At 45.1% G+C, this 13,429-nt stretch overlaps 1 protein-coding gene across 1 annotated transcript in view; it reads left to right on the top strand.

The window, feature by feature from the left end:
- LOC115332817 overlaps positions 1 to 11,936 on the top strand; it is a 33,403-nt gene extending 21,467 nt beyond the window's left edge. The window contains exons 2-4 of the mRNA XM_029995294.4: positions 3,108 to 3,299; positions 7,677 to 9,926; positions 10,404 to 11,936. Of these exons, the coding sequence (XP_029851154.2) occupies positions 3,108 to 3,299; positions 7,677 to 9,926; positions 10,404 to 10,855 (2,894 nt within the window). The 3' untranslated portion in view covers positions 10,856 to 11,936. The remainder of the gene's footprint in view (positions 1 to 3,107; positions 3,300 to 7,676; positions 9,927 to 10,403) is intronic.
- The last annotated feature ends 1,493 nt before the right edge of the window (positions 11,937 to 13,429 follow it).

Raw genomic sequence — 13,429 nt, forward strand, 5'->3', positions numbered from 1 at the left:
TCCGGCCTGATGTTCCCGACGCCCCGGCACACAACACGCATAAGGAACTGATCCTCACATTCGCTAACATGAAAACAACAGAGATTCTGGTCGCCGACGGCGGCAGTGAATACGCAGGCGTCTCGTCTCCACGTTTCCAACGGCTTCCTACGTTGCCCGATCGCGCACCTAACGTCTGGCTTTTCTTCGCTTGCGAGCCGCCTGCCGTCTTATAAAACTGCGTCGTCACGTCACGTTATCTTCTTTTTTATTATTATTTTTTTTATTATTATTTTTTTTAATTAAGTTTAGTCGGTACAAATGCAACCTGTTATTAAACACAATTCCATCTTTGATGCTTAGACTGAACGCAGCGGAGAAAGCGAAGCATTAAGAAAGAAAAAAAAAAGTGTTTACCTGGGTCATCCCGAGTGCTTCGTCAGCGTCACCGTTGCAGATGCTCGGCGGTGAAAAACACTCTACTGACTCTCCTCGCTTGGGCTTAGGAGCAATGACGGAGCTGATCTAACAAAACGAAGCGCGTAGTCTAGTTTCCAGGGGGTGTTGGACGCTATCAAGTTTGATACCGATTGGGGGTTTCGCGGCGCAAGCTCAACATGGGCTACGCGGAGCTAATCAAGCTTATGCCAACCTTCGACTCTGTTGTATTCGGAGATTGAGGTCAAGATTAATGCGCGACTAAAAATCCCAGTGCTGGAAGTTTCAGACTTTATTTCAAGTACACCTAAAAAGCACTTGAAGTAAAGTAAAAAGTAAATTAGATGTTACGTACGTCAAGTAAGGTAGTAAATACACAGGACAGAATGTAATTTAAGTAAAATACTCTAAATACAATGTACTTTTATGGTAAAGTACAAATAGTTTTTTTAACACAGTCTATCATGATGGCCTTTCTATTTTTTGAACTGGCATGCAGTTGGTTAAGTATAATCGGGAGTGCATCTGTTAATTTCGGAAATGGCGGCGAATATTGGATAACGTCTAGTAACCACTGAGGAGTTGTTTTACTATCGCTGACGAACTATATAACGCAGTCAACTTGTAAGACACTTATTTGTTGACGAAGCATTCTTTTACGATACAAATTTATCAATACCAATTGTTTGGTGAATGTACTTCAAGAGGTTGGAGTTTCATTTTTTCGAGGGATAGAAAGTAAAGTACAGGTTCGCACCCAGACTGTAGTACTTCAAGTAAAGGTCAAATTTTCTAAACCTTCTTGAAATAGTGCTTTCAGTACAATGGACTTAAAGTACTTCCCAACACTAAAAACTCCTAAAAGCGTTTGGGTGCTTTTCGTTCTTGAAATTTAGTTCCAAAGAAAGCTGTAAGCAGAGATGCAAACGAAAAAAAAAACAATCCATGTTTAGCGTTTGGCAATTGGGGTGAGGCGACGGCCGAGTCTTTTTATTATAGCGCATCGCTGCACGCCGTTACTGTCGCGTTTAAATTTAACTGACTTACATCCGGCTAAAGTTAGCGGATGGTGCTCTCATGACACCGTGGCATCACGTGACACAAAATTCCTTCTAGTATTCGCAGATAAATTAGGAACTTTTCGTAGATCATAGGCTGCGGATAGCGGGCCCCAGCGGACGCGCCCTCAATCCATGTTCAACCTGACGGCAGGAGCTCCCCACCAGCATCGCAAGACTCTTCCGAAACGATTTACGAAAAGTCTGTATTCTCCGACAAATTTGGCGGAGGTATTTACCTCCCTAAATGTAAAGCGGAAATTTCTCCCTTAAACTTCGCGCGAACATTGTAACGCCGTGTGACACGACGTCAGGTGACACTGCGATTCCCCGCTAAATTTGGCGGAGGAATGATCCCGCTAAATTTTACCAAGCTCCGACGTAGGCACACACGCGAGATAGGCTGCTCGACGGCTACCGCCGTAAAAACGTTTGTTACACAAAAGCAAGAACACTAAAGAAACGAGACAAAAATGCTCGGTACGGCGAAGACGGAGTCACCGGCTGGATTTCGCTTGCAGTCCACGCAATGTCAGGGCCACGGACGGGGTTGTCGCAAGCGTGCGGGGGCTCGCGTGGCATTGAGGATTCCCAAAACGGGGGGAGACAATAAGGAAGCCAGCCAGCCACTACACACGCAGCTGAGGACGCGTAAACGTTCGGAAGCGAACGCGCAGAGACACCTAAACAAAAGAAGGCGTAAAAGAGGGGAAAAAAATCGCGTAAACACAACGTGGAGTACCATGAATCTGTTTTGTCGCGACAGTCTGCGGGTACTACGATAGTGAATGCAGATGATGGTTTAAAAAAAAAAAAAAAGATAATACTATAGAACACTCCTAGTCGCATAAATAGAAGGCTTTATACTTTGTTTCCTCTTAAGTCTAGACGCACTATCGTAGTGTTCATCATGTTTCTGTAGTGTTTTATCATTGCTTTCGATGGGCCAGCTGAACAAAGATTACATACACACAAAAAACACCATTCACACTGCTGGATGGTGTTTTTTGTGTGCCGGTAATCTTTGTTCTGCTGGCCCTTCGAAAGCAATAAACCAACCAGCTCAGCTTAAGCCCGTGACAAAGGATCTATCATTGCTGAACCAATCCTAAACGGAAGAGCCTCAGTGACTTGCGCTTTCGACGTTGATTGATTGGTCCCTTTATGTCGTAGCGTCGGCTGCGTATGGATTGAAGCTGAAACGGAGATAATTCTGGTCTAATATTAAAGCGAACATTTTCCGGCATATGAGCCATACGACTAAACTTCAATTACGATGCTTCCCAGTGCAGCCGCGCTTCGAAACGACAGCATCGCGCTTGTAGCTTCCCCTTCGCTTGGGTGTAATATGAAAAGGCGTACAGTTCTTACCAGGTTAAGCTTGGTAGTGTCATACCACTCTACATATTGTTATTACATGAGTGCCTTCCACGCGGAATAAAAGAATACCAGAGTTAATTTCCTCGACACGCATAGTATGGCAATATTCTTTTTACGACCGGTCCTTGAACGAGGACACTCAATTACTTGAAAGCGTCGCACAAATACGCGTGCCAAGATACAACGGGATTTTTAAAAAGCAGCCTTCAATTCTGGGGAAGCTTAACATCTATTGTCCCTCTTTTCTTCCAGAGCTAAGTTCGCGGGAGTTCCTCGGCTGTCCAGCGCCGCGATCTCCGGACAACGGATTGAGCTTCATCTTCAACGAGGGCCGGATCGTCCGGTACCGCTGCCATCCGGGCTACAAGCTCCGGGGACATCCCCACGCCGTCTGCACAAACAGCCACTGGAACAGACCGGCGCCTCTGTGCCTGGCCAAGAACGGTACGTTGCTGAAGGGCGCGCCCTTGGAATTGGGCACTGTATGAGAGGTGCGTGCTGAGCTGTGATTGGACGCGAGTTCCTGCCGAGCGCTGACGTAGCTGTCGTGACCCGATCCGTGTCCGCCCAATGAACGAGCTTGATTCTCTCGCCTAGAATCATGACGTAACAATTTAAACGGCGGTCTCGGGGGCTCTTGACCCGTTGCCCTGCGTGTTCTAAAAATGTCTTCGGGATTATTCAAACCCTTAACTTTGCACAGCAATCGACAGCTTAGGAAACGCGGGGTGCGTTTCGGGAATCTTATTATCGTCCCAGAGCCAATCAGATTTAGGCGTTATGCGATAACGTTTAAAAACTAATTACAAAGAAGGAAGCTTTGACAACAGCCACAACCTGCGGCTTTGAAGCTGTCCGCGCGATTAGAGAGGAAAGGCGAAAAGAAGTGAGCCTCCCCCAGAACGTGGAAGTTGCACAGAATAAGCGAGGAGCCTCAGTTACTAGCCTTACTGCTGAACACGCTGGTGTTTGAGAACATCTGATACAGCACAAAATCTGCGAGATTAAAGTATTTACAGATTACTTTTTGCAATTACTCACAAAGGTCTATAGGTATAACGCTTGGAAGACATAGTCCATAATTTTGCAAGGAACGCGTTAATCTTGTCGACTCAAGCAATTAAAACACTTATAATGTTGCGCCTTATCGAGATAGACAATACCATATTATGAAAGAGTAAACCGACGGTTCATAAAGAATACACAATTCAAAAGATTCAGAAAATTCAGAAGGGATCGAGGTTCATTTTGTCTGCTCCTCAGGCTGGGCAGCAACGCACACAACACTGTAGTTTTTGTAAGACTTGCCAAAGTACATATTTATATCCACGAGTTTTTAATCTTTTTTTTGTGTCGCTGGTGACGTCAAGTTGTAAAACGCGAACACGGGGCAGATAACGAAGCTTCGACAAAAGTAATAAAAGTAAGGTGCTAAATAAGAACTAAAGCAACAACAACAGCAACAACACAGCATTACGTAGAAGGTCGGATCTCGGGACTTTCTAGGTGTGAAGTAAAACAAATTCCAGCACTGCAAAAAAAAAAAAAAAAAGTGCAAGGAAAGATGTTTGCAAGTGTTTAGGCGGGCTGATAACCGGATGGCCCTACTCAGCGCGGGGTCCGGCACTCTTAGCCAGTCTAGACAGTGCCTGGAATGTCGTTAATCAGAAGCTCGCAGCCGGGACTGATATGTTTAGTCGCACCCCGTAAGCGTAACTCGCAGGTGCAAGAAGCACGCGGCGGCGTCGGCGAGGGTTTGCCGTAGTAGTTCCATCCGGTGGAACCGGTTATAAATAGAGTAAGCGTTCTGGTTTGCTCGCGTTGAGGTTTTCGAGGTTCTGGTGAAACAACTTGGGGCGTTAAAAGTGGCTGTTCTATCTTTAGCGAAGCGGAGGAAAGTTGGAATGTGCAATAGTTAAAAGGGGAAGTTGAGTCAATTGCACATTTTGTGCGACAAAGTTCATCGCGTTGTAATGTTGACTTAGAGGTTGCAGTGTATTATTGTTGTAACTTATTGCTTCAAGGTGATTGCGGTATTTTGTGCACAATCAATAAAGACATTGATGATTTTGAACAGCGCAGACTACACAGTCTTTTCAATTCAATTTATTTCAGTTCATCTTATTTACTCCTATGTTACAAACGTGCGATGGAGGCAGGGAGAAAAGATGCAGAAGTGCAGCTTGATGAAGCCCCTTAGCCCTTGCTGACAAACGGGCCTACAAAAAAATCGCATTACGAAAATTTGAACTTTTAGAAAATTTAGTACATAATTTAGCTTGTGCTGAGTCGTCTGAAGCCCGTAATTAATTCGAGGACGCGGCACTCTCAGTGATCCGGCGCTGCGCTGATCCGCGGCACTGTACTTTTTACACTTAGTTAAGAGATTCGTGGTAATGGAGGATTGGACGTTTTAAGCGATGCCGCGTACAATTGTCGCTAGCGCATACTTGAAATATTTTTTATTGCCATTACCTATGTGAAAAAAAAAAAGATAATCGGTTCAGCATGCGCGCAATACGACGCATTTGGACGATCCGATTTGCTTTCTTCTGCAACACCAACAATTTATTCGGGTTGGTACTTGTCATAGTTCTCCAAACTAGGTGACATGTAGATAAACGAGAATATAATAATGCGTTACGAATTAGAAGTGTAGCACTAGCTGGCAGGATATGCGTGATGCTTCTATAGAACATCTATGATATTCGCGAGTTTAGAAGTGATGTTTTGAATATAAGAGTCCCATTACATAGGTTCGTGAAAAATCACGCCTTACGTTTGAACAGTAGTTAGAAATTCAACCTCGGAGGAGTTGAATATTAACTTTGCGGTGGCATGACACGCTGTATCTTTTGTTTTAAAAACAATTGCCATGATTTATTTTATTTTATTTTTAAAGAATTTAAGGCAGTCCACGTGTTATGTTTTTCTAAGCAAATGGCATCAAGAACTAACTTATCACTTTTATTTCCTAAAAAAAAAAAGACTAGTGTTATCAATATATCATTATTAAACTGGTTAAAAAGCAATGCCCCTAATACATTGCCTTGAGATACCCCTGTCCGATCTGGTTTTAACACTGAAGAATACCCGTTTATTTTAACAGTTTACTGCCGGCAGCTCAAAGGTGCTTCCATGTCAGATTGTGAAATCACGGCCCGGGTCATAAATTTTCGACATTTATGTATTAATATATATGTTAAATCTATGTTTGTGGGAGCAGTATTTAGCTATATGCGAACGCGGTAGCTCTATTTCATCTGGAGATATAAAACTTGGCATTCCGAAGCGTAGAGATTGCCAAGGTTTCGCTATAATATTTTGCACAGCCGTTAATTTTGCATCGAAGCATTCACGTAGTAATATTTTCTTCTACTTATTTTATAAAAGGTTTGCAACGTGTACACAGAATATTAAAACTTACAATAAAAAATGTCTATGAAAAAAAAGAAACACGTCAAATAGGCACGCTTCAAGGAGATTCACAAATTATTTACCAAGGAACTACATCATATAAAGCGACGCTAAATATATCAAAATTATCATTTTTAAGTGCATTTTATGTAAGAGGACATGCTTATCCATGACTGTAGTTACGTTATTAATGCAGAAATGCAACTAGTTTCTCTAAATGCGGCGAAATTGCATGGCCATGTTAAAAAAAAACAAAAAAACTCCACTTTTTATTTTTTTTAAACTCTCTTCAACCTTCTACAGAGGCGTGAAGTAACTTGCGATGGTAGAACATTGAGTAAATTATTACCTCCTTAACAACAAACCTTAAATCAAATTGAGCTAGCTTGTCTTAGTTATAGCGGCTTTGCCGCACGACGTCGGCTCCAAGGAGAGATTTTCTACAATCGAAAAAGGGTGTACAGCGGTACTGCTTTAGCTTAGGCTATAGAAAGTCATGCTGTCCCTAGCTGAGATAGTTTTATATTTGTGGTTTTTTATTTCGTTGCCCTAGTAAAAAAAATCATTTGTATGAGAAAGTTCTTGTTTCCAATAAACACATATGAATCATAAAAGATATATATGAACATATAAGGACATATAAGAACCGTATAAGAATTATATGAGAACTATATAAGAATTATATAAGATATATAACAACCCCATAAGAAACTTATAAGAAACTTCCCACTAGTTTCTTATATGGTGCTTGTATGTTCTCATATATCTTATATAGTTCTTATATAGCTCTTATATGGTTCTTATAAGGTTCTTTATGTTCTTATATATCTTCTATGATTCATATGTGTTAATTGGACACAGAAATTTCTCATACAAATGAGAATTTTCAATAGGGTGGCCTCTTAACGTTGGGAAAGTTGTGAAAGTTGCGAGGGTATGAAGTTGTGTAGGCAATATTTTAAGAGGAGTTAAGACGTTAAGGTGGCAGATTTCTTCAAGTTGCAATTAAGGCGAATCCCGCCACTTTTTAAGAATAAGAGTTTAATAAGATTGTTATTTAAGATTAGCTCTTTGCAGTCGGGAACAAAATTATGCCCACTCTCAGGAAGTTGAGGACAGAAGTTGTATTTGTGTCCAATATGAATACAGAAACAAGTTGTATTTGTGTCCAATATGAATACATATACAAGTTGATATGTCGATAAAACAATTTATCCTAACAAGCAGGACTCAACCTTAATAGACATGCAAGGTGAATTGTATTTGTTAGGACACATAAGCCGTATTTTAGTGACGTCATTTTTCTGAGATTCCTGTCGTGAACGCTGCTGTTGGTCAATTATTCAGAATTTATCGGCGATATCCATGAAATTGAATTAATAAAAATGTGTGTTTTATGCGCAGGAACACGTCGTGACACAGCTCACGCTGGTCACGACAAGACGAAGCCAGAGCACAACACTGCGTCTCGACAGCCTTTCGACTGGAGTCCCCTATACGGCAGTGAGGACGCCAAACTCCCCCTGATAAATGGTCAGTGGCGCCGGCCGCACCATCGGGGAAGCCGGGTCTTCTCGCTCGGCCCACGCTCCAGTAGCGAGGAAGACACGCCTCAAAAGTCAATGCTGGAGCAGCAACTCATTGAGGAGGAAGTCAAAATTGCCGAGATGCGGCATGACCAGGAACAGCATGTTCTTAGCAGCAGGAATCAGGCCAAGGATATCACGGAAGGAGGAGTTGATGACGCAACGGCTGACGTCGCCGGTGACGAAGACGAGGAATTCAATGACGTGCGTCCTTCATCGTCTACATCGGAACCTCACCATGCAAAACACTCTGCACACAGTGGATCTCATACGGTGGGCACGTCACATTCGGATGACGGCAGTAACGAGCAGCGGACTAGAAGGTACTACAGATGGAAAGAAGACGAGCCTAAGCCCCATGCTGCAAGATACTATTCTTCTCGACTAGCTCATACCCGGAAGTCATCCGGTGAATCTTCGGTGAAGTCGGACTCGATCCTACAGGCTCAGAGTAAGGAAGACGATGACATACCGACGTCCACGGAATCTCCGGTTGTCCACACGTCTTCCTGGCTGAAACAGTCTGGCCCGCGGGAGGTTTTGAGGAGTCCATCCGACATCTCAGACTACTGGAAAAGCAACTCTGGCGGCTACAGCTCTGAGAGGCATGATCCCTTGGATAGCGAAAACAGGAAGTCCCACGGAGAAGTAGTCACCGAACACACTACGGAGAAGCCCAAGAGCCGCGCAATCAAGAGGAGCTACCTGCACACCGACGCCGACTACGAAGACGACGACGACGATGATGACGTCGACGACGACGATGAACCTCCAAGGTTCGGCCGTGGCGACACTCCCGCGAGGCCTATCAGGGACGACCGGAAACCATACGGTGACGAAAAACCTACGGTGAGGTTTGACGACCGTGGCGACACTCCTGCGAGGCCTATCAAGGGCGACCGCGATCCATACGACTCTGCGGGCCGCTCGCTTTCGACGTCTTCTCCAGTTGACTTCTACGGAAGGCCGGTTCAGGTCTTAACCGGGGAAAAAGCACATCAGCAAGAGGAACTGCTCCGGCGGCAGTACGAGAGGGCACAGAGGCGTAAGGCGTTCGAACAGGACATCTTAGAAGAGGAAGCTAGGGGACGTCCCGAAGAAAAGGCCCCAATCAGGTTCGACCCCCCTCCGAGAGGCGACAACGAGCCAATCACGTCCAGACCATTTGACTACTTCGGAAGGCCAGTACAGGTACACACTGGAGAGAAGGCTGCTCAGGCGGAGGCACTGTTGAGGGAGCAGTACGAAAGGGTTCAGAGCAGGATGAGGGAAAACACGCGACTGCAAGAGGCTAGAAGACCCCCTGAGGAGCAGACGTTCCACAGGCAGCCCCAATTGCCACAGAGAGGCGACATACCGCTGAGGGAGAGGGGAGACAGGGAGGAGGTGACGCGTGAATCACCGCGCCAGCTTGTCACCTCCCGCCCCTACGATTACTTCGGCCGTCCAGTTCAGGTGCTGACTGGCGAAAAAGCGGCGCAGGCTGAAGAGATGCTTCGGAGACAGTACGAGCAGTACCAGCAGCAGTTGAACAGCAGGAGAGACAGAAACCAGGAGGAAGCCGTTGGACGCCCGGTAGAGTTTGAAAGGCGGCCCGTTCAGCCATCTTCGGGAGAGGTTACTTCGTCGCCATTTGATCATTTTGGAAGACCAGTCCAGGTGCTTTCTGGAGAGAAAGCCGGCCAACAGACAGAGTTGTTGCGACGGATGTACGAGAGGGCTGAATCAAGTAGGAACATTCAGGAGTCGAGGAGAAGGCCCGTCGAAGAAGTGCACAGGTCTCCTCGCGAGCACAGACACCGACACAACCACGGGCAAGAACAGGCCACGGACTACGAGTCCTCGAGGGAGTCTAGGGGACCAGCCGCGGAAGGAACGAGTGGAAGTCTGCGCTTGAGTAAAGAGGACATGGAGTTGATGAGCAAGCTTACGCCAGATGTCAGAGAGAGCTACTTGAAGGATCTGCGCAAGGCCCGAATGAAGGAAGAGACTGATCCCGTGAGAGCGAACGAATTTTTGAGCCGGTACCAAAACACCTGGAAGAGTAGAGCGTCCCAGCACACAAAGTGTAAGATATTTTTATTCTTTTTTTGTTTTTATCTGTGTCTGTACCGAACACAGGTTTATTACACGAGTTCCGCTGCAGAGCGTGTGTCTCGGGGTGAACTTCGCTTGATTACCGATAACGTATACTATGAAATAAAAGTTTAAGGCTTAGGTCCTCTAAAAATATACCAGCGAAAATAACTCATCAGAGCAACAGAATGCTTTAATGTTTCTCGAAATATATGTTATCTTATCAATACGGTCACACTTCAAACGTCATAAGCATCGCTTCTTACTCTGACAACCAAGTTTTGTCATTTTCTACTTCGCGCGCCGTATGAACAATGCGTAAAACATACTTTTTGCTTGAGGGGAAAACGAGTATAGTAGTTTTTTTTTATTAATATCCTTATGGCCTTGAGTGTTTATCAGTCTTCAAAGTTCACCAGCTCGCTAGCAACACTATCCTTGCTAACTACTGTGGTAATATTTTTTTCAGCCCTTGACAAGGAACCGGCAAATGATGCCTCGAACGAAGACAACGTCGACGACAAGGACGACTACGATGACGAGCTCCAGAACGACCAGCCGGAAGAAGACATCCCGCTGACCACAGCAAGCACGGAGGACACGTCATCCGAATCGAGCGAAGACAACTCGACGAGGGACGCCACGGCTACCTTTACATCCAGCAAGGCGTCCTACGACCAGACGTGCCTACGCGACCGAAAACAAGGAACTTCCTTCCTGAGTGCCCCTAAGGTCAAGCACGCCTACGTTTATAAGTACGAACGCAAAGTGCTCACGAAGCCGCCGTACTCACATTATGTCCTGGCGCGGTATAAGTGCCTTTTCGGTTACCGGTTCAAGTACGAGAAAGCGGACGCGCTGTACTGCAAGCAGAGAGAGTGGATAGGTGAACATCCTCACTGTGTCAGGGAGGAGAGTTAGACAAGACGCGTTCTTGTGAAAGTGCTGTAGTTGCTGTCCCTGCTGTCAGCTCTCTAGGAAGATGCGCACTCCTGATCTAGAGTTTTTCGGACCCAGTATTTGTAGAGTCTTGAGGGCCCCCCACCGCCTGCTACGACGTTGATCCTTTTGTAAACTAACGCCTGAATGAAAGAACAATCAAGTGTAGATGACTTTGAAGTCGAACGTGTACGCATTTGTCATTACACTACAGTAATCCAAAGATCAGTGCACTTAGGATGTGTATATGATGATACTCGCTGGGAGTCCAAATTGTGGGTGTCCAAAGACGTCACTGCTCAAGGTTCAAGCTTGGATCTATACTAGAGCCTTTGCTTTCACAGTACCTGTTGGTTGATAAACACGACTGTTCAATGTGAATGTTTCTGGGTCTAACAGTCGTTCAAATTAAGGATGCGCAATAACTTACATAGCATAACAATGCGCGACTAGTAAGCCGACAACAGGGACAAGGTCCTTTATAGAAGGACGCTACAGATGACAGACGTTAGAATAGTGAAGAGGTTCTAAAGAAGGTCTACCGTCATCCGGGCCAAACGATTGATGAGAATGTAGATATCTAGGAAACTGAAAAAGGAACACAGAACGTAGACACTGAAAAGGTACAAAGATTATGCAAAGCGTTGCGGGCAGTTTACTTTCAAGCTAGTGCACTATTTTTTTAGATGCCCTTTGTTTCATTACTCATTTTATGCCACTGTGCCTCGTTTGCCTTCTGATGTGAGACGTTTTCGTCGTGTGGTTTCGTCTCTTGTATGTTCATCAGCCGTGCTGTTTTCATAGTGAATTAATGTCCAGTTTAGGCAAAATACGTCCTTTTATATGTACATAAAGAATGAGCTTTTTTGTTTCTTTTTCTTGGGAACGAGATGCCCTTTAACAAGCTGCCATTTTTATGAACCGCCAGCGCTCGCGCCTTTCATACCGGAGCGCACGGACGTGCCGTCGAGCGCGAGATGTCGTATTTATTTACAAGCTTGAAGTGTATAAAAGATGTTTTGTTGTAAGCGATTTTCGTGACAATAAATGCTTCAAACTACTATACAACTAGACATTGGGTTCGTAAAAGCACGAAAAAATGTGCTCCGAAATGTGCTGCATGCAACGGTTCCAAACAAGCCAATTTATTGCCGTATGGGGACAAAGGGTAATTCAGTGACGTAAGTAACCTTACTAAGGACATCGAACACACGTGTAACACAAAGTTACACAAATTATAATGGGTAACAATTAAAAAAAAAAAAAAGCAAGGCATGGCAAATCTCGAGCACCTTGTCGCCCTGGAGCAACATCACCTGGACAGAAGGCCTCCGCATTGTCTCCTCTCCCTCTGTGAAACGTCATTAGAGTCATATTGCGCTAACTCGGCTACTGCGCCCGAGCCCGACCTTCGAGGCGCTGATTAGACACCAGCCCCAGCCAAACGCTACACAGCACTCGGATGACGCGTGCGGAGGCCTTCTGTCTAGGTGGTGCTGCCTGAAGTCAATGTGATTGCGACATTAGTTGATAAGATCGAACCAGGACGTAAGAAACGTAAGCGTAATAACTAAAGCCACGCACTGCCTTTCTGAAGCTGCTAGTTACTCAGTACTGAGTCTTATCAAGCAGCGTTAAAAGCCCAAGTCACTAGGACTTTCCTGTTTATGATTGGGTCAGCGATGATAGAGAACACGTACAGGCACGTACAGAAGCATGACGAACACCATGACGGTGCGCTTTTAACTCTGTCCGATTGATCCTGTTTGCTCGTAGCGTCGGCTGCGTCTGGACTTAAGCTGAGACAAAGGAGTATAGACCAAGTCAAGTCCCCGACGTCACGCCACTCTGGTGGCGCTGCTGTCAGTACTGACCATGCGCAGAAACTTCACTCCTCTAGAGTTGGTTTCTGCGCAAGCGTAGTGCCCACACCTGGTGTAGCAGGGCAAACTGGGCTTGTTTTATGAACATTGTTGGTGTATAGTATTTATTCCGACTTGGGACAGCCGCGACGCCGCAGACAGGTTAGTGAACCATCCCGGGGAAACCCAGTGCGCTGCGGAACAATATGGGGAAGTTGGTGGGGATACAAACGGAGGAATAAATTGTGCTGACGAAGGTAGAAAAATAGAGTTTCGATTGAAGGGAAAAGCACAAGATTGAAAGGCGCAAAAAAAAAATATCTAGACTTTAACCAGCGTACATTCTTGGAGAACTGCCGGTAAAGTAACCCGATATCGACAGTGTCGTCGGGAATGCTTGAAATGAGCTCAGGTGGTAGTAACTTCCATCACTACCACCCGAGCTGCGCGTATAAGGCAGGTTGGCTGTAATCTGCTTTTTAACTTTAAATGTTCCATGTAAAAAATGTAAGACGTTTACAATTTTCTGTCACACCGAATTAGAGCGCAGCTCTTGAGGAGGAGAGCCGGGTACGGAGGGGAAGTATATGTCCCTCTGCCTTCCCCACTAAATTTAGCGGGAATATTGACAATGTTAGATGCGTGTAACGTCACGTGACGTCACGTGTTTCATATATTGACGTCACACGTGACG

Source organism: Ixodes scapularis, unplaced genomic scaffold (assembly GCF_016920785.2).
Source record: "Ixodes scapularis isolate PalLabHiFi unplaced genomic scaffold, ASM1692078v2 PGA_scaffold13__105_contigs__length_92229423, whole genome shotgun sequence".
Lineage (NCBI taxonomy): Eukaryota > Metazoa > Arthropoda > Arachnida > Ixodida > Ixodidae > Ixodes > Ixodes scapularis.